Source organism: Manis javanica, chromosome 14 (assembly GCF_040802235.1).
Source record: "Manis javanica isolate MJ-LG chromosome 14, MJ_LKY, whole genome shotgun sequence".
Lineage (NCBI taxonomy): Eukaryota > Metazoa > Chordata > Mammalia > Pholidota > Manidae > Manis > Manis javanica.
Genome location: NC_133169.1, coordinates 8,593,183 through 8,615,853, shown reverse-complemented (window position 1 = coordinate 8,615,853; position 22,671 = coordinate 8,593,183). Strand labels below are relative to the sequence as shown.

Here is a 22,671-nt window from a genome sequence, read left to right as displayed (position 1 = left end):
CAGGATTAAGCCTTGATAAGGACAAAGTAATGAGACTTGGGCAGGGACAGCTGTGGCGCTGGGAGAACGTGAACCAGAGATGAGGCCAGTTTAAGACAAATACTGCCTAGGCCAAGATGAATTTGATACTTGGTGAACTCTGAATAATCAGCTCCTCACTTAAGCAGCTGCACATCAGAAAGAGATGGTATACACCTGGAAATGAAAACTAAGCAAAAACATTATGTAATTAAATTCCTACTGTTAACTATATACAAAGTCTCGTACATCACAGAACATTGTGAGCTATGTGAAGAAAACTGGACACCTAAAAAAATCAACAGAAACAGACCCACAGGTAAGCTAGACATTGGAACTAGCAGAAAAGTTCAAAACTAACATTGGAAATTTATTTGGCCTGCGGCTCTGCTTTGGACTGGTTCCTCAATCCAGGTTCCAGTAAGACTGGTCATTAAAGTTCCTCTATCTGGTCATTAAGACCTGGAGGTGGTGACAGCTGTTGCTCGTAGCTGCAGGCTTCTTCGTTGAGTTTCCCCTACCCTTTGTAAATAGAACCTCTTTCTATTTTCAAATAAATATAGATACACATATAATATTTATACTTCAAATATATACATCTATTTGAGGTATATGAATGATAAAAAGAATAAAGAGAAAAAGAATGGGTGAACATATGGGGAATCTCATAGAATGTATACAAATTTTAAAAACACAGAAGTCACAGAATATGTTTTGAAAAACACAGAAACACATTGGATGACCTTCACAGCAGAAGAAACACTGTAGAAACAGAGTCAGTGACTTTGAAGAAAGGGCAATAGAAACCATCTAAAATAAAACAGAGAAAAAAGACTGAAATAACTAAACAGAGTGTGTATGACTTGTGTTGTAACAACCGATTGGTGCAGAAAAAACATTTTCAGAAATAATGGCCGAATTTTCCCCAAAGTTGATTAAAAACATCAATTCACAAATTCAAAAGTCCTAGTAAATCCTAAGCAGGAAACATTCAAATGAAATTATACCAATGTAGGTCACTGTTAAAATACTGAAAACCAGAGAAAATCTCAAAAGCAGCCATGGGAAAGAGACATAGTAGATACAGGGAAATAAGTAAGAATGGCATTTGCCTTCTTGTTAGAAACATAAGCTAGAGGATAATGGAATGATCTCTTCTAAGCGTTGAGAAATAAAACTGCCAACTTAGAATTCCAGAGAATGCTAGATATAGTCAGCAAAAGTACCTTTCAATAATAAAGGTAAAATAAAGTTATTTTCTGATAAATGAGAGCTGGGAGGATTCTTTCCCAGTAGATCTAAGAAATGGTACATCAAGTCCTTCAGGATAAAGAGGAATAATGCAAGTGGTAAACTCAGATCTGTAAGAGGGACAGAGGAGATCTGGGAGCAGTAAATGAGAGGAATATTTCTTCAAGATAAAATGATCAGTCCGTAAACAAGGCATAAAAATCCTAGTTCTCAAGTAGCTAATAACAGAAATTCAAAATTCATGGTGGAAAGATCAATACGATCAACAGGAGAAAAACACATCACAATTAGGGTTGGAGATTTCAACACACCTGTTCTCAGCAACCGACAGAGTAAGTGAACAAAACTCAGAAAAGATGTGGAAGACTGGGTGTGTTTTCTCTGGTCTCTCGTGTCCTGAGAATTGACTGCAGTGGAAGCCTGCGCTGTACCCGCTGCCTCGTTGCCTGGCCTCAGGGCCCTATCTCCGGACCCACGTGACCGTGAGAGCCAGACCCCAGGGGGCCCATACAATGCCTCCTCTGCCTGAGTGTCCGTTCTTGTTTGCCTCTGGGGTTCCATTTCTTCCTTCTTTTATTCCTAGGGGGGTTGTTCTTATTTCAGTGTGAATATCACTGTGCATTCAAACAGAATTAAAAGGCAATTTTTTACCTTGCATTTCTGGGTGTTTGTATTATATGTCTTTTCAAGTTGGATAGTGTACCATCCTGCCAGAAATACAATACACGACAGTGTCAATATATTTACACACAGAAATCCAAACGTCCTGGGAGAGAACCGTGCACTGGGTGGAGCTCTTTATATACAGTCAATAATGACTTATTGCCCATACGTGTGTGTAGTGAGCTCCCCAACCAGGTGACAATCCTGAATGTGAGTTGGCAACAGAGGCTGAGGTTGGATGGGATGGACAGGGAGGATGAGAAAACAGATTACGGACTGATCATTTTATCTCCTCTGGGAGCTGAGATGTAGGCTAAATGGAGCCTGTTGGGAAGCCACGGAAGATTGACAGAAGAAGGGAGACGCAGGGTGCGAAGGGAAGAACATGGGCTGGGAGGCAAGGGAGCGCAGCAGGACACCGAGAGTGCCAGGGCCAAAGTGATGGGAGAAATACTCAGTTCCTTCAGCCCACTTTACAGATAAGGACGTTGAGCCGCAAACTGATCTGATTTCCCTACTTCACTGCGTCCAGCAGGTGCCCCTCAGGAATTCATCGGGACTCCTGGTGGGAAGCTCCTTTTAGCACAAGAGAGTTGCTGGGGGAGGTCAGAAGCACTGAGCCCCAGTGTGTGAAGAGCTGCTAGCAGCCAGAAAGCTGGGGGAAACTGGGCAGAGGAGGCGGGCAAGGAGAAGCTCAGCCAAGGGCACATGGTTCCAAGAGGCAGTGGGTGTCTCTGACAGGGAACTCGAGGTTTCGGTGGGTGGGTAGGGACGTGTGGCTCACAGGTGAGTGTGTGAGGCTGAGTGGGGCGAGAGATCCCATCTGGGCTCTGAGGACATTCTTACAGAGAAGGGACACATTCAAGAGCTGTGATGGCATTGGGGGGAGGGCACCCAATACCAGCTGCTGGAAAGAACATGAGCATGCTCGTGGCCTGACCACCAGTGAATCAAGAGGGATCTCCAGGGAGGGCTGTGACACAGGAAAGCATGGTGGACTCTCCTGCAGAACTGGGACACCCTCTTGGCTGCACACTATCCAACATGAACAGACATATAATCCAGATCTTCCCCACTGACCCCAGATTTTCCTCTGGGGCTTCCTTGTCCAGGGAGCTTCTGACCATCAGTGACCCAGGCAGCCATCCCCTCTCTCCCAGTTCTTTTTGTCTCGGTCCTGCTCCCCTCCTGCACCCCTGCTCTCTCTCTTGTCACCTCCAGTTCTGCTCTTAGTTCCCGGGTTCTCAGCATCCCCTCAGCCACCTCCTCCCGCCTCTTCCTTCAGATGTTGTCTTCATGCGCAGGAGCCCAGTGGATGCAGGGGTGGGGGGCGGTTGGACGGTGCAGGGACGCAGTGGGGCCACGACTCAGACCCAGGAGGGCGAGGAAGGGGGAGGAAGAGAGAGAAGCGGCGGCCCAGAGGCGCCGTCCCCTGCCCGCGCCGCCCACCGCACCCCGTAAGCGAGGGCGGGCGCGAGGGCAGCGGGGGCGGGGACCCGAGCCCTGACAGGGGCAGGGGGCCGTCTGTCCCTGCTGGGGGCCCGCAGGGCCGCGTGGGCTGCCCCCCGACGGGGACGCTCTCTCGGGGCAGGAGGGAGGCTCGGCGTCCGGGGCGCTGAGGCGGCCCCCAGGCCCTCCTGCCGGGAGCGAGCCGGCGGCGGCGCGGAGCCCCCGACGCAGCCTGGAGGGCAGGCGGGGACCGTCCCCCGGGGCGCCTGCGCGCACGCGGCCCCACCTCTCCCGGGGCGCTGGGATCGGCTGCGCTGGGACCCGGCCCGGCGGAGGCCCCGGCGATGCGCCATCCCCGCGGGGGCCACAAGGCGGCGCTGCGGGCCTTTCCTCCGGAGGCCGGCCGAGGACTGGGTCTCCGCGGAACCCCTTCCCTAGACGTGGGGGGTCGGAGGCAGCCCGGGGGAGCCGACCCTCCTGTGGGGGGCACCGCTGGCACAGAGGCGCCCGGGCCTCCAGGCGTGGCTGCGGATACTCAGCCACTCGCACCAGGCCTCCCAGCGCGTCCCCCGACGGGAGAGAAACCCGCTCCCCCGTGCCCTCCGGGCCGCAGTCGCCCATTCACGCGCCTGGGACCCGACCGCGCCGGCGCCTCGGACGGCAGGGATCCGACGGCGGCCCCCTGGCGGCCCCGCGGCCCGGCTCCCCGTCCTTCCTGCCCCGCCATCCCGGGCGCCTCGCCCCCGCGGTGTCCGCGCCCTGCCGCCGCCTCCTCAGGACTCGGGACCCAGACACCAGAGCCTCAGAGGTCGCCATGCTCGGGGGCAAAGTGGGCACCACGCGGGGCCCGACCAGGCCACCCCCTGTCAAGTCCCCCTGGGGACTATTTATGATGACTAAATAGTCATCATAAGTGCGTTTACCATCTGCCAACATAAAAAGGAAATTACAATATTATTGGCTATATTCCCTCTGTTGTACTTCCGTCCCTGTGACTAGTTTATTTTATAATTGGAAGTTTGTCCCTCTTTATCCCCCTCACCTATATCACCCATTCCTCCACAAATATTTAAGAGCCTCAAAAATGCTAAATAAACATCATGAAGGAGAAAGGTCAGCACGTCTAGAAGAGACCAGCTCACGATAAGACAGGCACGGAACATTCAAGCAGGATCTATAAGAAACGGATAGTGGAAAATGATTCCAAGATACTCTGTTAACTTCCCATCGCACAAATTCTCACCAGCCCCTTCTTCTAAGTAATGGGAAATTGAGAGTAGGACCCTGTGTGTAAACTTCATGCTTATTAGTGTGTGCTTTTATCCTAAATAAAACTGTATAAAAGTCTCATTTCACCAAGTACGGTTACAAATAATACTACCTGATGTCTTAAAATAATTTTATGTTGAAGACCTCCACAACTTTAAAAAAAATTGAATGCCTGAGCCAAATTAATCATTCAAAAATATTTAGCAAGCACTTTCCATTTGCCAGATACTTTGTTAGCTGCTGGTGATCTGGTAAAATAGGATTATAGATCTACCAGCCCAACCAACCTCTGAATGGAAAACATAAGTTAAGGGTCCCACTTTAGAAAGTATCTTTTCAAGCAGGCTTGTTGTTGCCTGGAGTCTCTACATGGTGATAAAACTCATCACACCGAGGTGTACAGTTCTTGGTTTATGTGTTTTCTTCCCTAGTAGACTAAAAGCTCCCGGAATAATGTGATTGCATTGTCAACCACACTATATTCACGAGGGTCACAAGATCCTTGGATCTGGGCAGGTGCTATGTGACTATCTGGTGAGTGGATATGTATCAATGCAGTCAAATAGGGGATTTTTTCTGTATAAGTTTCAATGTTCTGTGGTGTCTGGAGTGGCAACTGGTTCTTCCCGACGAATAATGGAGAGTAGACGGTGGTTTATTCTCTACACAGGGCAATCCTAGAGGATTCTGGAAAAGGAAATAAAGCAGCCAGTGAGAAATCAGAGATGTGAATGAGGTGGGGTCTGGGGAAAACGGGAAGAGAATGTTTGAAGTATAGTTAAAAGGGAAAGAAAGACAGGACAGGGTGACAGAGCAGGGACATGAGGACAGTAGGTAGGGTCCTGGGAAGCCATTTAGTTTGATGTTTTTATTGCACGAATGAGTGAAAACAGGCCTGAGAGGTAAGGTGACTTCTCCAGGCCACACAAGACTTGTTCCATAGCAATTAAGCTCGGGGACGATGAACAGGATGGAAGCTGGTGACAAGGAGAGAAGCTGGAAGCCGGAGAGGTGAGTCAGAGCGAGAGGGGAAATGAGAGTGTGAGTAGGCAGGGAGCAGACTTTCTTTGTCGCAGACGGTAACTGAAAGGGAGCGATTGTCTGTTGTTAGAAGGAAGTCAGAGTAAAGAGCGCGGAGAGGTTTGTTTAGGACAGAAATCAGAGACTGATTTTTCTGAAAGACATAACATCTGAAGTGAAATGCTGTTTCTGCAACTTCTTTTGGTAGAGGTTGTCCTCGCCGGTGGTGACAATGAGGACGGTAAGAACCCTTTAGCTGGGTGCAAAAGGGTCTGTGTGTGTGTGTGAGTGTGTGTATGCAGTGTGCAGTGGGTGACTGGCAGCCGGGTTCCGTTCTAGTGCCCCTGACTGCCGGCCCCTGGGTTCTCTGCAGGTTGTGGATAAAGCACAGAGCCCGGGGGCAGCTTAACTTCCCTTTCCTCCACATGCCCGGCTCCTCTCTGGCATCGTTCTCCATTCCCTGTCCTCCCAGTGCCCTTGTTCTCCTCATCCTATCTGTTCTCTTGCTACAGCCTTCCAGGAGCCGAACTCCTTCCAAGCTATCCTGATCTCATCCTTTTATAACCGTTCCTGGGTCCGAAATCTGGGCTCAGGTTGGTTGGGTGAGCTTCAGATCCTTGGCTGGGAGAGTAAGTCTGGTGCCATCACTTTCCTGTGGCCTTGGTCCAAGGGCAACTTCAACATGGAGCAGTGGATGGAACTGGAAGAGTTATTTCATATCAACTACATCACATTTTTTCATAAATTTCAGATCTATGTCAGTCAATGGCAACTTGAATGTGAGTTCAGTTCCCTCTGGGAAGGGGGCAAATGGGTGGGAGGCATATGTGTTTCTCTATGGGTTTCTTATGCTTCTGGAAAATGCTCTCCACCTGCTTCTGAACCTCACCTCTCTCTCCCCATCATAAAACTGCAGTTACATACTTTGGGCAAGGTGTATAATCCAGACCCTGATTCTTAAAAAAGCATCCAGTCTCCTACTCCTTACAAATAACTCTGTCACTGACTGTAGGATGGTACTTACCATCTTCCATTAATGCTCTTGTGAGACCACCCCTTCCCCTGGCCTCTGTAAAGTGTGAGTTTCTGCCCCCTCGGTGTCCTCTGCAATCTCTGGCTACAGCATTCATTGTAACCCATTGAGTCCCGTTCGCTGAGAGTATTAGAATCCCCACTGTCTCACACTAAGTCCTTCCTTGTTCTCTTGCTCGCAGAATTCATGCCATCTTTGAACGATACGTCCTTCCCTCATGTCCGTCCTCTCTTTCTCCACCACCGGCTACCATCTATTCCTCTTTCTCTGAACCTCTGATCAAACCAAACTTTGCTCTGTTCCCTCCCATCCCCTAAACGTCTACCTTCTACCTCCGCTGTCTTTTGCTTGCACTCATTTCATCTTTTTTCACTCCCCCTTTCCTCTAATTCATGACCCCTCTTTCCCCAGACCCCTTTGAGGTGCAGCTGGTGGGAGGCTGTAAGATGCACTCTGGGAAAAACTTGGTCAGTTTCCTAAAGGTTGCTTATCAAGGATCGGACATTATGAGCTTCCAGAAAACCTCATGGCTGCCATCTCCAGAGGCTGGAAGCAGAGCTCAGCAAGTCACCAGACTCTTCAACCAGTACTATTCCACCAATGAAGGCATCCGCAAGCTCCTCAGTGCCGTCTGCCCACAGTTCCTCTCGGGTCTCCTTGATGCAGGGAAGGCAGATCTCCAGCGACAAGGTCCGTACTGCGCCCTCCCTCTAAGAATTTCTATTTTAAAATGATCCATTCCTACCAGTCCCTCTTCAAAGGTGGGAAAAGGAGCCAAGAGGGAGAGGGGACAATGGGTGACAGATTTCTAGAGGCAGGAAAGATGTATCTATGTAAACTGATGTGAAGACCTGAACCTCTGAGCCTGCGACAGAGCCCTCATCGGAACATCCTTCCTGTCGTCTGCAGTAAGGCCAGAGGCGTGGCTGTCCTCTGGCTCCAGTGCTGGTCCCGGCCGCCTGAAGCTGGTTTGTCATGCCGCTGGTTTCTACCCAAAGCCTATTTCGGTGATGTGGCTGCGGGGTGCGCAGGAGCAACAGGGTGCTCAGCAAGGCGACATTCTGCCCAATGCCGACGGGACGTGGTATCTGCAGGTGTCCTTGGATGTGGGCGCCACCGAGGCATCCGGCCTGTCCTGCCGGGTGAGACATGGCAGTCTCGGCGGCCAGGACATCCTCCTCCACTGGGGTAAGAAAGAACAGGGCCCCGGCTGGGAAAGGGAAGAGGAGGCCCTCACGCAGAGTGGGGAGCCGGATGAAAACGCTGGAATTTTAGGGTCTCCAGAGCCCAGCAGAAGAAAAGTACAAAATCCAAGCAACGGAAGAGTCACGAATGAGGGGCACGCGGATACGGGGGTGCTCTGAGGGGGGAGGAGGGGAAACAGGAAGAAAGGGGACTGGCGAGCAGCCAGTCAAGGAGGCAAAGGAAGACCAAGGGAATGCCCCACAGCAGGGGTGGGCGTGGAAGGTCACCCGTGTGCCCCCGAATCCACAGGACACCGCATCTCCCCGGGCTGGATCTTCCTGGCAGTGGTCGCACCCCTGGTGCTTCTGGGAGGCCTTGCGTTTTGGCTTAGGAGGCGCTGGTGAGTCTGTGCGTCCGCCTTCCCGCACTCCTGTCTGTCCTTCCGCCTCTCTCCTGAGTCCTCCTCCTGCCAGCCCCCGGCCCTTCGCCCCTCAGTTCTCTCCTCCGCCCCATGCAGGGTCTCCCGTCTCTGTTCTCAGGGCCCAGGACCGGCGTCCTCACACCGATTTCCCACTGGAACCATCTTCCAGCAGCCCAGCCACCTGGCTCAGGACTCATCTCCAGACAGCCCGGCGATGACATCCTCTCAACTCTCCTTGTGCGACGTCGTCGTTGTTGATTTCTGCTTAATGATCAGTTGTCAATATTAGCTAAATGCCATTCTGCAGTATATTGTTGTTCTGACCTGAGCTAGGACTTTAAGACTCAAAATGTAACTCTGCATGGAACGAGGTCCTAGCAACCTCCACCCGTTCAAACACTTGTGAGCATCAGGCCGTTTCCTGTGCCACTTCCTCCAGAGGGCCTTCCCTGATTGCTGAGGGGAGGCAGCCTCTGAACTCCTACCACTTTACCAGTCCTTTGCTGAATCCACTCCCACCTCGCTTCCTACCCTTTGTGGCAGCTCAGTAGGTCCCTTTCCCCCTTTTAATCGTTAAGCTTTTTGAAAACAAAGCCCTTGTCTTTTTAGTGTTTGTATCTTTGGCAAGGTGTCTTACCTGTCAGTGGTGTGTTTTCAGTGAGGATCTGTGTTGAATTTCTGCCAGATGTTATAGTCTTTTAAAATTCTTTTCCTTCCTGATGTATTGGTAGCAGTCGAGACATCTGATGCTCTTCTCCTGAAGTCTTCTCACTTGGCCCAGAGACTTCACACTTTCCCAGTTCCTTAGTGACTTCTCCGAGCCCCTGAAGAAAAACACAGTTTTGCCTCTGACCACTCTTATGATTGAACTATTGAGACTTAGTAGATGCAACGACTGTTCCAAGTGTTCTGACAAAAAGGGGAGGGCAGGGTGTGTGTCTTCTTGCCATTCAGGGTGGCTGAGGGACAAGCAGAAGTCATCGCTTTTTGTCAGTTAGAAATGGAGCATCTTGAACTTCACCTTGGACTCGCTGAATCATAATTTGCATTTTAGCAAAAATAGTAGGAGACTCACAGGTGAGTTAAACTTGAGAAGTGCTAAAATAGGTGATACCTGAGAGGTAGTGGTGCCAGTACACCCCTGAAGAGAAAAGGAGGGGATCAAGGAAAGAGATTAGGTGTGTGTGGGACCTCAGGGTGGGGGCAGGGAGAGGACCTGCAGTACATCCTCCCTGTTTGCGGTTTAAGTCACGGTGAGCATTGAGTTAGCGAAAAATGAGCTGCTGCTCCTTGTGGGTGTGCAGGGTCAGACTCCTGTGAGCCTCTGGTCACAACATTTTAATCCAATGATGAATCTGTAGCCTTGCTTTGTGTGTGTTTCTGCCCAAAGTCACCTTATTTAGTATGTACACTTCCTAATAACATATTTATTATATGCAATATTTTATTTTAAATTAAAGTATCATTGATATACGATCTTATGTCGGTTTCAATTATACAACACAGTGGTTCCACAGTTACCCATATTCAATCCTCAGCCCCTCTAGTGGGGTCACTACCCATCAGTGTAGTAACATGTTACAGAATCATTAACTGTATTCTCCATGCTGTACTGCCGTCCCCAAGACCAGCTTACGTTGTGATTGTGAATTATTGTGCCCCTTTATCCCCTGCATCCTTCCCCTTGGTAACCACTAGTCCCTTTTCAATGTCTGTGAGTCTACTTATATGCAGTATTTCGTTACAATAAAACACCAACCAAGAAGTGTCTAACCTTCTCCCTACCTGGTTAATGTGATTGCACAGTCTATTGACTTTGAGCCACCCAGCTGTGCTATCCACTATGCTTTTAAAAATAAGCAAACAAACAAAACACCATCATTATCTCACGAATCCACCAGTCTGGTGCTTTTTCATCTTCTCCATCGCTTTATCATAGCATTATAGATGTGACTCTAACACTTGCTGGAGGGGCTCCACATACAGGTCAGGGAATTTCCTCTTCCTTTTTCTGGATTTACTGCATTGCTGACTCATGAACCCTGAACGCATGGCCCCCAGCTCTCTAACTCATGCCTGAACGGAGGCTTATGTCAGCAGACGTGTCCTCTGTAAGGCCCATCACAGCCTTATGCTTAGGAGCACTAGACAGCAGTTCAGCACTCTAGGGCCATTTTCAACAGTGAATCTACCAAGAAAGAGCGGGCCAAGGCAGACAGCGGGGCACTAATAGACCATGACAGAGACACTTATTTACAGCATGAGAACTGAAACAAAAAGGCAAAGCAGCTCCTCCTCGTTGCACCTCAGCTGGGGTCCCCTGGGGCGGGGGACAAACTGCCCACATCTATGAGCTGTCATGAAAGCACTGTGGTTTGGAATTACAGATAAATTTTAGCCGGGAGGTGAATTGGCACCTATGGAAACTGAGAAGCATGATGACCAACTCGTTATCTAATGACCCCAAAGAGCAGTGTTGAGTTGAGGTATTCATGGCTAGACTTCAGTTCCTTTAGGGGTCGTTCATTAATTCCACAAATAATTCTTCAGCACTTACTATGCAGCAGGGGCTCACTGCGTACAAAGTGGGGGCCAAATGGATCATCTCTGCCTTCTGAGCTGGAGCATTTTGCCTTGCCAATTTGATTCTACCAGTTTACCGTTTTCATTGTGCTAGTCTTTCTATGATCTGAGTTTCTTAGAACAGCAATTTATTTGGGTTGAATTAGGTGAAAGGGACTTGCTGCTCATTTGCTGAAGGGGCCCCGGCAGGGGGTGGGATGGCAAGGAGAACTTGCAGAGGATCAAGGGTGGTGGCAGAAGCTGCACATGTGGACATTTTTGGAAGATAAAACTGAGGTGGGAGAGGGGGCAGAGGTAAAAAATGTGGGATGGGGGAGGCAGACAGTGGGGCCACTGCAATCACCCTGCCTGGCTTAGCCTGGTCGGTTGCTTCTCTAGGTTCTCATCTGCCCTGTCACCCTTGCTAAGCAGGTTGATTGACTCCATCCTGATCTGAAGTCTGGGCTCTTGTCAATCCCAGGTCATCATGGGGAAAGCATCCTCGATGATGTGATTGGCTCAGGACGGAAAGGTGGCCTATAGTTTAAACCAATCACCCGAGAGGAACCACTTCTTGCTCAGAGTGGTGGTTCAGGGCCAGGCACCTGCTCTCAGGTGGTACAATTTAGGTGAAGCCTGATTCTTGTGTCTGTTGTGGGGAAAGAGATGTTCTCTCTTTTCCTGGATGCTATGGAGAGAGATATAAAGCTTGACACAACTGAAGCCATTTTTTCCACATCGGAGGAGGAAGTCTAAGGATGAAATCATACATGCAACAAAGGCAGAAAAACTGTGTATTTGAAATGTGCTCAGAGGGTAGACCTTAAGGGTTTTCATCACATAAAGGAAAAGAAGGAAAAAAGGAAATGGTAACTATATGTGGTGATGTTAATTTGCTTGATTGTGATTATTTCATAGTGTACTCATATATCAGAACATGAAGTTGTACACTTTTTTTTAAAAAAAAGTGCAGTCTTCATGGCCCTGCAATTAAAAGTATACAAAAATGTGATCAATGTTGAATAAAATGTTAACTTTGATCATTTGCTTCAATGCTTCAGGTTTCCTTCCAAAATGTTGCATGTCGCATTGGGGCCATGAGGAGCTTGTAAACACCCCAGCTGAGGATGTGGACACCCGTTTGGGGCTACATGATGCTCCTTGCAGGCAGCTGTGCTTCCCGTGTCTTTTTTTCACAGCCATGCTCTATGGGAACGTTTAGGAAAATATTTATCCTGACGCCCTTTCATCTTCAACTCACAGGTTCTGCTGCACCTGGAAGAAGCCGGTGAGGGGGCCACGCGGCCAATGGCGCCTCAGCTGCCTTCTCCCTCCTGCGCCGGGCAGAAAGCTGTACTCTTTAAATATATACTATTTTCATGTGTCAATAATACCTCAATAAAGCCTAAAACCACCATGAAACATTTAAAAAGAATGAAGGCAGAGACAACAGACCCACAGAAGAGCCCAGATTAAACTGCAGCCAAAACCTGAATGATCCTGGACTTCATTGATGTCAGCCAATCAATCCCCTTTATTGTTTCCTCCCAACCAGTTGGATTTTCTCTCCCTAGTGACCGGAAGCGTCCTCTCTGGTCTACATGGGCCTCAGGCGACTCTCTGCTAAGTTTGACTCTTCCTAGGAGCATTTCTCTTCCCTCCCCTCATCCTTTCCTTGTGTTGTTTAAAATTAGTTTCTTGCCTTTCAGCTTTTTTTTTTCTTTCCTTAAGTGCCCTTGTGTTGTTTCGTTGTTGCCCTGTCTTGCTCTGTAGCTGGGACATCTGGACACCCCCTCTCCTGGACTCTTCATATACTTACAACAAACAAAGTGTTGTCTCTGCCCGGACTGAGTGCCTGGGAAGGCTCTCTCATCTGCATTTATTTTCTTTGGTTAAAGGGAGACAGGAACACACACCCTCAGGGTTTTCACACTGGGGAAAGACCAGCCAGCACCAGCATTTGCCAAAGCAGGAAATGTCCTGGAAAACGCCAGTTACGTAATCAAAATGCAAGACACTTTCCAGCAGGCCACCGTTCCTCTCGGCAGTTTGTTTGTTCATCACATATTTAGCTCGTCCTGTTGGTATGGTGCACGTAATCGCCGAGAGTGGCTCCTAATTGTGTGAGAAGCACCTGTGTCTCTGGGTGTTTAAAATTTAAGGAGTCATCTCTTTCCTCCAGGCTTGTTCCTTTTTTGGGTGTCTATATTTTATTACCTGCAAACTTCAGCCTTTCTTGGTGAGCTTTTCTGTTTATCAAGTTATTCTCTATAAAACTTCTGAAAATTAAAATTATTTCTTCTTTCCCTGTTGGTGGGCTTTCTGGACCTCAGCAAAGGATAGACAGAGCTTTTCTCTCTCCTAGCACGCATTCCTATCTGTGTCCCACACGAACAGGTTCTGCCCTAGCCATGCCGGGCTCATGTTTAAGGGTAGAAGTTTCTGCTGCTGAGAATCTCCTCAAGAAAGGATTGAGACCCTAGTATAAAATGTGAGGTAGGTTTATAATTGGAAAAAAGAGAAGCTGAAATACAAACTTCCCAGGGGTTCACAACTGCAAGGAGTGGCTGGATTGTCGGAATCAGCAGGCTGACCAGGGATGTGCGTAAGTGAATGATGACTAAACCCTGTGTGTAAGGCGCTGGGTGCTGTACCTCCCTCCACCTGGGTCCCATCTCCTGGCTACTTGATATAAAAGTAATTTTGTCAAGTTGAAAGATGAGAGAGTTTAAAATGCAAAATTTGTTGAATAGTAAACAGGTGCAAGTTAATATTTGTTGTTTTCCTAATTTACTCAATTTTAATTATTTTGCTCTAAATTTTTAATGGCGTGTAAGAGGTGTTTTTTTTTTTTTTGAAGGAAACCCATACATGTGACCAGATAGATGGCTATCGTCAGCTTTGTAAATGAGAGATTTAACACATCACTGCATCATCACATTTTTAAGTATTTCTATTAGCTATTTATAATTGTTTTATGAATTATTTATTGATTGTTCTAATATTTGAAAAAAATCCTTTTTATATTGACACATGAAAGTGATATAGGGCAGGGACCTGGGAGAAGTAATCATGGTTAATTTTTTCTTCCTATGATGAAAAAAGCTGAGATACAAACAGTGTAGTGAGAACAGGAAAGATTACATCTTAAGGCTAAGATTCCATTTCAAAAGCCAGGAAGTTCGGAGGAAAGATTCCTAACATATTCTTTAGCAAACAGACAATAAATAACTCAACTCACTTTGGGGGGCAGGACTGGTGGTCTGGATTGATATGTTCCCAGAGGCAAGCTGTTGTCCTGGAGAGGAACTGATCAATTTCTTGTGTTCAGTAATTTTGCAGAATTACCTGTAGGACTGACAATAGAAGAAACTTAGTATCTCTCACAAGAGATAAGAATTTTGAGTCCACTTCACAAATCTATACCCCTTGGCCCTTCAAAAAATCCTTAAAAGAGGGAACCCCAACCTTTCAGCTCGCCTCCTCACTGAGGACACCTGCACTTTTTATCTCTTTAAGTCAGTACCTTGAAGTAAGGCTTTGTCACTGCTCTATGTGCTGCGTTTTGCCTTTTTGCTATTTCATTCTATTTCCAAGTCTCTATTTTATCCCTGGTAAGTAGGAAGGAGCTGCTGAGAGCTCAGATTTGGGGCTGCAAGTTCCTGTCACCTGGGTGATCTGGAAGGAATGGCAGCTGCGGGAGCCTGCCTGAACACCTCCCTTCTTTGGGGAGTTCTCAGAACATGATCCCACTCCATCCCGTGCTCTGCAACTCTCCAAATCCAGGGGTGGTAGGGGTTAGTCCCTACGCAGTGCAGATCCGAGTGGACATGGGACGCTAAATGATGGCTTTAAGAGATGGCAAGGGAATCTGCCCCAAGAAAATGTTTAGCACACTTTCCCTCTGCACCTCTGCGTTTTCCTGCTCTCAGCTGCCTTCAAGGCCACTGCCATTCATTTCTACTCTCACTCTAATCAATTCCTTCCTTACCTACAGTCTTCCAATCTGCTCGGGAATTCTTTCTCATTCAGAATCAAGAACCTCCCCCATCCAGGCTGAGGTTTCACCTGGTGCACAGGGTATGAGATCGCTGTATGCATGTACAAATAATTTGTACAACTATAGCTTACCCAGTATATTTAGTGTTTTGTGGTCTTTCTTTGTTTACTTCTTGGCTTCTATCTTGTAAAAAAGGTATTTTTGTCTGTTGCTCATATATTTGCTCCCAGAAATCTAAGGGTCAAGTGATAAAGCAATGCTGCAGGTTCAAAAATGTAGCCCAGGTGATGCGTAGGGAGATTAGGTAGCAGTGGTGACAAGATGGAGCTGAGACCCTGGGAACTCAACTGAAGGGTAGGAAGGAACAATATGGAGCCGCACAAAAGCAAGAAATGAGACCCAGGAAGCAGAGAAAGAAAAGACTATGTGAATGGAAGTGAACTTGAACACAGACCAAGTCAAAGAATGTTGAACTTGAGGCAGAAGAGAGAATATCAAGTTCTTTCCACCCAGGCATTTTGCAGGGGGTGAAGCTGACCTAGAGTGGCACTCAATGCCTTCTAGTAGGGGGTCCAGAGAAGAGCGTGCTGGCCCTCAGGCTGGGGTCCTGGGCACTGCCGTAGATCGGAGGAGAAGGAGGACACAGCGTGGAGGAGGGAGGCTGATGGGGAACTGAAAGGCCTCGTAAAAGGCATGTGGTTGTGGGAGGCAGTGGGGTTACTCAATAGGGAAGTGGGAAGAGGGCTGGTGAGGTGTTGGCTGGCACAGAGGGCATGACTGAGTGGGAGACTGTGTGGGTGGGGGCGTGACATCAGGTTCGGAGATGGGTTCTGTCTCCAGGGGGGAAGGTCACCTGCTGAGGTGAACTTCAGGGAGTGCCAGGTAAGGGCCCAGGCAAGGTGATCTTGAGGGCTCCTGAGACCTGAGCTCCTGTGAGGCCGGAAGAGGGGGTCTGGGGCAAGGCTGGAGACTGGGAAGAGCACCAGGATCCCCAGGGTGGCTCAGACTGGAGTCGAATCCTAGGAGGTCCCGCCCACCTCAGAGGATGCTTTTTGGGATAGTGTCCAGAGGCGCCGTATAACCATCCCCTTCCTCCCGGTTGCATTATATGCACCTTTCAGGCTCTCAGATCTACGTATGTGAAGTGCTCACTCCTACAAACAGTTTGTCGAGGTCCTTTCTCACAGAACCCACACCCCCAGCATCCCCCACCCTTTTGTTTTGGACTGAGCTGTATCAGCCTTTGTGTATAAAGTTGACATGCTTAGTAATTTGGAGTATTTTCATGAAGTGATTGAGATATTTTTGCTTGACGTGATGGGGTTGACATTTTATGCACACCCTCTGAAGCAGGGTTTGGTTTGGGGTGAACAGCTGTGGGCTTGTGGCAGCAATGTAGGTCACCCACAATAAAAACAGAAGCAAATGTCAGTGGGGTTAGAAAGGAAGAGGCACCTTTTGCGAATTATGGAGGGTCTGCGGGGACGAAAGGGGAGTTAGGTTTCCAAAGAAGGCAGGTTTCCAGATTTCAGTTTGGATAATTGGAGGGGTATTGTCAAGTCACGGGATGGAGCTGTTAGATTCTCGTCTAGCACCCCTGAAGGGTCATTTTCTGTGTGTTTCTTTCCCCACTTTTCATTCTTTCCCATGAAAATAGAGTGAGCTATCTTCCTGGTGAGACCAGGAGAGAAACTGGGTGTAAAATATATCTCAGCACCTTCTTCCCACCCTTTACCTCTGGGGCCTCGTTGCTCTCAGAAATGTCAGTTCTGGCCTCCTCCATGGCCTGACTCGCAGGAACAGGCCCTTAAGTTGGGGAGGCTACGAGGTTTTCCGGCACTGCCTGGGCTTGGTGAATATGTTAGCTGGCCCGGGCTGCCAATTCATACACCACAGCCTGTGTGGCTTAAAGCAAAGACACTTACTCTCTCATGGTTTTTGAGACTGGAGGTCCAAGACAGTTTGGTTTCTGCTGCAGGCTCTGTTCCTAGCGTGCAGACAGCTGCTTTCTTGATATATTCTAATATGCCCTCCCTGTGGTGCATGTGGATGGGGAAAGAGACAGAGAGAAAGGGTGAGCTCACTCTCGGAGTCTCTTCATCCAGGGTCCTGCTTTGGGACCTCATTTAACCTCAGCTACACCCTTGGGGGCTCCGTCTTCAAATACCACCATTCTGGGGCTAGGGCTTCAATATATGAATTTTGGGGGGACACAAATCATCAGTTTATAACAGTAAGGCCACATCATTTGGGGTTCAATACCTGCAAGAGTACTTGAACTACATACTTCAGGGAACTTCTCTAGAAGCTTTATCAGAAGTAAAATTGGCAATTTGACCCATATACCTTCTGCTGCATATCTTTATCTCATTTGGTTCTAAATTTAGGAGTTGGGGGGAAAGGGTGCTGGTTACTGGGTTCTCTGTTACTAACCGGTCTAGCTAGGCTGGGTTGCAATTATACGTAAACTTGAAAATCTTGGAGGCTCAACACAGGGAAGTTTATTTCCCCTGCAGGCAACCCGTGTCGTTCAGGCAGCCCTTCTCTGCCTCTGGCTCTGCTGTCTGGAACAAGGGATCTCCATGTTGGCAGCACAGGTCAAGATGATCAGATGCGGTATTTTACACGGCCATGACTGGAGGTGGCTCACACTTTCCATAGCCCAGAAGCCAGTCACACGGCCCTAACCCAATTACAAGGGAGTAGGTGGATGGATTGATTTCCCTTTAGGCCCACAGAGGAAAAAAGGTGCAAAGTAGTTAGCACTGTATCACATGTAGTTCCCTAACATCACAAAAATAAGAAGACTTGGGCAAAGATGAGTTCTCAGCCTGTGAGTGATTTTGGTGGGGTTTACACCATGTATAGTTCTCAGAGAAGTTTGTAGCCAATAGAAATTGCCACATGTCTGTAGCCCTAATAGGAAGAGCTTATTGAGAGAGTATAATTTCCAGCCTCAATGTTGACAAATCTGGAAGAGATGTAACGTTACAAATGATATTTTAAGTGACTGGTTCCTGCATTTAGTGAATTACTTCAAGTTATTAAAGGGATACTATAATAATGAACATACGGCTTGGGTCTTAAAAAGATTTTGTATTCGTGTTTTCACACACCTTAGCCAGTCAGAACCACTGACAGTCTCTAACTACTTCTCAAACGAATGACTTAGATTCGAAAGGAATGCTACCCTTTTTTTTTTTATCGGATCATCAAACTTAACTCCAACATGGATTTTTAATGTCTCCCCTTGTATGTATCCCCTTGAAAAGGTGTGTTTTCTGACTCCCATAATCCCACACAGTCGTACACTGCACAGAAGCTTAACTTTCAGGTTAAAAGCACGCTGCTCTTCCAAGACTTGAAGTTATGAGCCCCCGGCAGTAAGGGAATCGGTGTATCTCCATAGAGCATACTGCGCTGGACAGACTGGTATCTGGGATTCTAGACACTGAAATGGCAATTATCACAATGCAGTTTGATTCTTGGTTCAATATTCTTCTTCTGTAGTTCAAAGCTCCTGGATAGGAGCGAATCCATTGCCAATATCTGTATGTTCACATACTTACTTAAGTACTTGGTACCAAGCAGGTGTTGAGTGATTTTGGTGAGTGAATGTATGAATTAAATTCAGTAGGAGGGCTTTTAAAAATATTTTTTCATGGTACTATGCACTCTGGGATGTTGTAATTTCATCTCTAGGGATAATGGAGAGCTGGCTAGAGTTCATATAGGTGCATGGGGAAATCATGAGCGACCCAAGAAAGCAACTTCTCCAATTCATAAATGAACCACTGCGAATCAAGAAATGAGAATGGTAGAGGAATAAGGGGTGAAGTGGGACAGAGAATACTATCAGGGTATTAGAAAGGGGAACAGAAGAAGGGAGTATCCGTCACGGCAGGGGAGGGGGCATGCTGGAGCCGGAGGCGAAACTGGGTGGAGAGATTAGAAGAACTGTGATGTGTTCAAACAAGCAGAACCCAGGGAAATCATGCAGTTCTGTTTTTAATTTTAGAGATGAGATGCAAGTCCCAGAGAAGTGAAGTGACCTTTCAGTGTCACACACAAGTTTGTCCATGGTGGTTGAGGAGGGAGTAGACAGCATTAAGGTCATCAATAAGGAGGGAGGCTGGCACCCAGACAGGAGAGAGAGCAATCGTAGCTCAGAGAAGGAGGGGAACTGAGGGGTTGAGTGGGAAGCTGGGGGTTTGGGGAAGCAGTAGATTTTCTGGGCTGCAGTCCCTGGTTGGTGGGACGGATTGCCTGTTGGTGGAGGAAGGAAGTCAGAATAGGGACGCTGAGAGGCAGGTTTGCTGACACCCGAGAGAAAGAAAGGAGCACCTGTAAACGACATGCTGTTTCTGCAGCTTGCGTTGTTAACTGTTCTTCTCTTGGGTGGTGACAACGCAGACGGTACGAACATTCATCAGCTGCCCTGGGAGGCTCTGGGTAGGGTGTGGAGGACTTTTCCAAGACAGATCTGATTCTCAGCATACCCAAAGGCTAACACACTCAGCATTCCTGTCTCCAGGTCAAGTTTACTTTTTTTGAAATGCTCTGTGTCAGGAAAATGCCATCATTAAGCTGGTCATAGTGTCTTCATATCTCTGGTAACTGGTTTGCTTTCCATCATCTCTCCTTCCTGCCTGTTTCCTTTTTCCTTTAAAGTACCTGACCTCCATAGCAGCCCAGGAACACATCTTGTTCCATGTCATCCAGATCTCATCCTTTGCCAACCAATCCTGGGCACACCATCAGAGCCCAGGTTGGCTGGGTGGGTTGCAGACTCACGGCTGGGAGAGTGGATCAGGCACAATAATTTTCCTGCACACCTGGTCCAAGGGCAACTTCAGCAATGGGGGTGTTGACAGATGTGGGGCAGCTGTTCTGTGTCTACATCATTGGATTAACTCAGGAGATTCAAGACTGCACCAGTCAATTGCATTGAGAATGTAAGTTCAACCCACCCAGTGGAGGGAATCCTTCGAAGGTCTTCTGTTTCTGGGGAACATTCTCATACCTTTCTGGGCCATTTTTCATCTCACCATAAAATTCTTCATGTGTTAAGTTCTTGGGAGTTATTCCAGGTGTTGACTCCTCAAGATTTCCTAGACTTTTGCTTCTTTGGGACCCCTTTTTTCTCTCGGGCTTTATTTTTTTCTTCAGTCTTTCCCCAGTCACCTCCCTTCTATGGCCTAAAACCCAGGGACACACAACTGTTCTGCTTTGCTTAACTCCCTTAAAATACAGTTTCTTCCTCCTTTCGATTTCTTCGAAAGTCTATGTCTGCAGTGCAGCAACCCGCTCTGACCCATTTCATGCCCCCTGGAAAGCTGTGCTTCCATCTTCCTCACGTGGGCCCCTCTCCCAGCTCCAACCTACATCATGTGCCTCACTTACCCTTCCCTCCACCCAACGTCTTCCAACCAAAGTCTCGTTTTTTGGCGTGTATTCCTTACACCCCGTCCCCACCCCACCGATCCTTCTCTTGTCTCCTGATCGAATACTTCCTTGGCTCACTCGCATGTCCATATCAAATCTTCTTGCGCCACTTTTTTTTTTTTAAAGCCCTTGGTTCTTGGAGCGTTCCCTGCATTTTTTCATGAATCTCTCTTTCTCTTTCCTCCTTCATCTCAGGTCCCTTTGAATTACAGATGACAGCTGGTTGTGAACTGCTTTCTAGGGCCGCCACAAAAAGCTTCTTCCAGGTAGCTGATCAAGGATCAGATTTCCTGAGTTTGCAAAACCCATCTCCAGAGGGTGACAGTAGGACCCAGAGTGTTTGAGATCCAATCAGTCAGTGCGAAGGCATCAAGGGAACAGTGCATAGGCTTATCAGGAACACCTGTCCTCGATTTGCCTTGATGCTGGGAAAATGGTTCTCCAGAGGCAAGGTTAGTTCAGCCCCTTCCTCTACCCTTTTTCTATATAGCTTTGCCCTTTCTCACCATCCCCTTCAAAGTCAGGACACGGAAGAGTTCAGGAGGGAGAATGCTTGCTGGGCAAAAGTCCCCTAGAAGAAAATAATGCATGCATACCAATGTGGGTGACTTACCTTAAGCTGTGGGTTAGAGTCCTCATCTGAGAACCTTCATGTCCCCTGCAGTGAGACCAGAGGCCTGGCTGTCCAGTGTTCCCATCGTTGGGTCTAGCCACCTGTTGCTGGCGTGCCGCGTCTCTGGTTTCGACCCAAAACCCGTGTGGGTGATGTGGATGCGGGGTGAGCAGGAGCAGCCGGGCACCTGGCAAGAAGATGTCCTGCCCAGTGCGGATGGGACGTGGCATCTTCGGGCGGTCCTGGACGTGGAGGCTGAGGAGGCAGCTGACCTGTCTTGCCGGGTAAGGCACAGCAGTCTAGAGACCAGGACATTGTTCTCCACTGGGGTAACATGGATCTGTAAGTGTGAGAAGGTAAATCTTGAGCCTTTAAGGGTAAGGCAGAGGAGAGTTTCGTGATGCCAGAATTAAGTGAGGGAGATGTCCGGAGGGAATGAATGCAGGTGATTTCAGGACTGTAGGAGCGGACCATGAGGGATGCTCAGACGTAAGAGGTCTGGGGGGAGATGAGGAACCCTTCCCGAGCAGGCATCAGAACAGAGTGCCTCAGCGGGATGACTGATGGGACGCACACCCAATGCACACCTGAAGGTCAGGAAATCAGAGGAGGGGGCAGAACTGGCAGTGGGTTTGCAAATGACATCTATGTGTCTCTTCAATGTCCACAGGTCATCGCTTTTCCATGAAATTGGTCCCACTGGCAGTGATAATGCCGCTACTGCTTCTAGAAGTCCTTGCATTAGGCTTAAGAAACGCTGCTGAATTCTTTGTATTTCCTCCTCTCTTCCCAATTTCTCATTCATATTCCATTTTTACCTCTCTTGCCTTTTGCCTCTGGACCACTTCCCCGTGTCTGCAATCACTATCCCCAACTTACCTAGAGTTTCTCCCCGTTCCTCTTCTTTCACGGCTTCTATCAAGGCATCCCGAGAGATTCCCCACCACACCTCCCGTTGTGATGAGACGTCGACAGCCCAGGAGCCTAGGCCCACAGAGTTTCTACTCTCCATTAAACTTCTTTTTCTGTTTCTGCTTTATAACCGCTTGTTAATGCACATACATTTAATTTCTGTAACTGTATGGAAAGCCTTCCTTGTACCCTCTCCATTTGTTCAGTAGTACTTAACCTTCACAGCCCATTTCTGATGTCATATCCTCCAGAGGTCTTCCTGGACAGCAGACAGCGCTTCAGCTGGACCCAGCTGCAGTACGCACTACTCCTTACTCTGCCCTGCAGTTACTTAGATTTTTCTTCTCCTTCCAATATTTAAGCTCCTTTTGGACAATGATCATGGCCAAGGTGCGTTCCCTGCACGGAATGGGTGCTCAGTGAAAATCAAACCAGCAGGCAAGCTGGATGACCTATCATGTTGGCGGTCTCTCCCCAGTGTGTTCATTCTTGACATCATTGTCCTATTTGAACCACTGATGTTTCCCTTCTTGTTTAAATGTTTTTTCACATGGCTAAGAAATTCCACATTCCTTTATTAGCTCCCTCGTTTTCTCTCTGAACTCTTAAAGAAGAATACAGCTTTGCGTCTTCCGAAATACGGTGAGTCAACTCTTTCCGACTTATTCCAAACAAAGAGAGAAAGGGTGCAGGGTATGGGTGAAGGGTCGTGGGGGCAGATGAGTCACTAACTGGCTAACAAAATGGAACAAGATTGCTGGTCCTCAGGATTAGGGTGGGATCCAGGCAAGGGATGTATATGGAAGACAAATCCCCCAAGGGTGGTGGTG

General features: G+C 48.0%; 1 protein-coding gene and 1 pseudogene across 2 annotated transcripts; both read left to right on the top strand.

Moving 5' to 3' along the window:
- The first annotated feature begins 5,181 nt into the window (after positions 1-5,181).
- Positions 5,182-9,785, top strand: LOC108399836 (T-cell surface glycoprotein CD1a). Of its 2 annotated transcripts, XM_017664852.3 has the most exons (6): positions 5,182-5,911; positions 6,183-6,449; positions 7,115-7,393; positions 7,613-7,891; positions 8,198-8,288; positions 8,428-9,785. In XM_017664852.3, exons 1-6 carry the CDS (start codon positions 5,851-5,853, stop codon positions 8,525-8,527), a joined length of 1,077 nt encoding a protein of 358 aa, XP_017520341.2. In that variant the 5' UTR covers positions 5,182-5,850; the 3' UTR covers positions 8,528-9,785. The 2 variants fall into 2 exon arrangements, with proteins under 2 accessions (XP_017520341.2, XP_036872748.1); XM_037016853.2 differs by lacking the exon at positions 6,183-6,449 and having other exon boundaries at positions 5,185-5,911.
- Positions 9,786-19,226: 9,441 nt separating this feature from the next.
- LOC108399854 (T-cell surface glycoprotein CD1c-like) lies at positions 19,227-22,334 on the top strand (annotated as a pseudogene).
- The last annotated feature ends 337 nt before the right edge of the window (positions 22,335-22,671 follow it).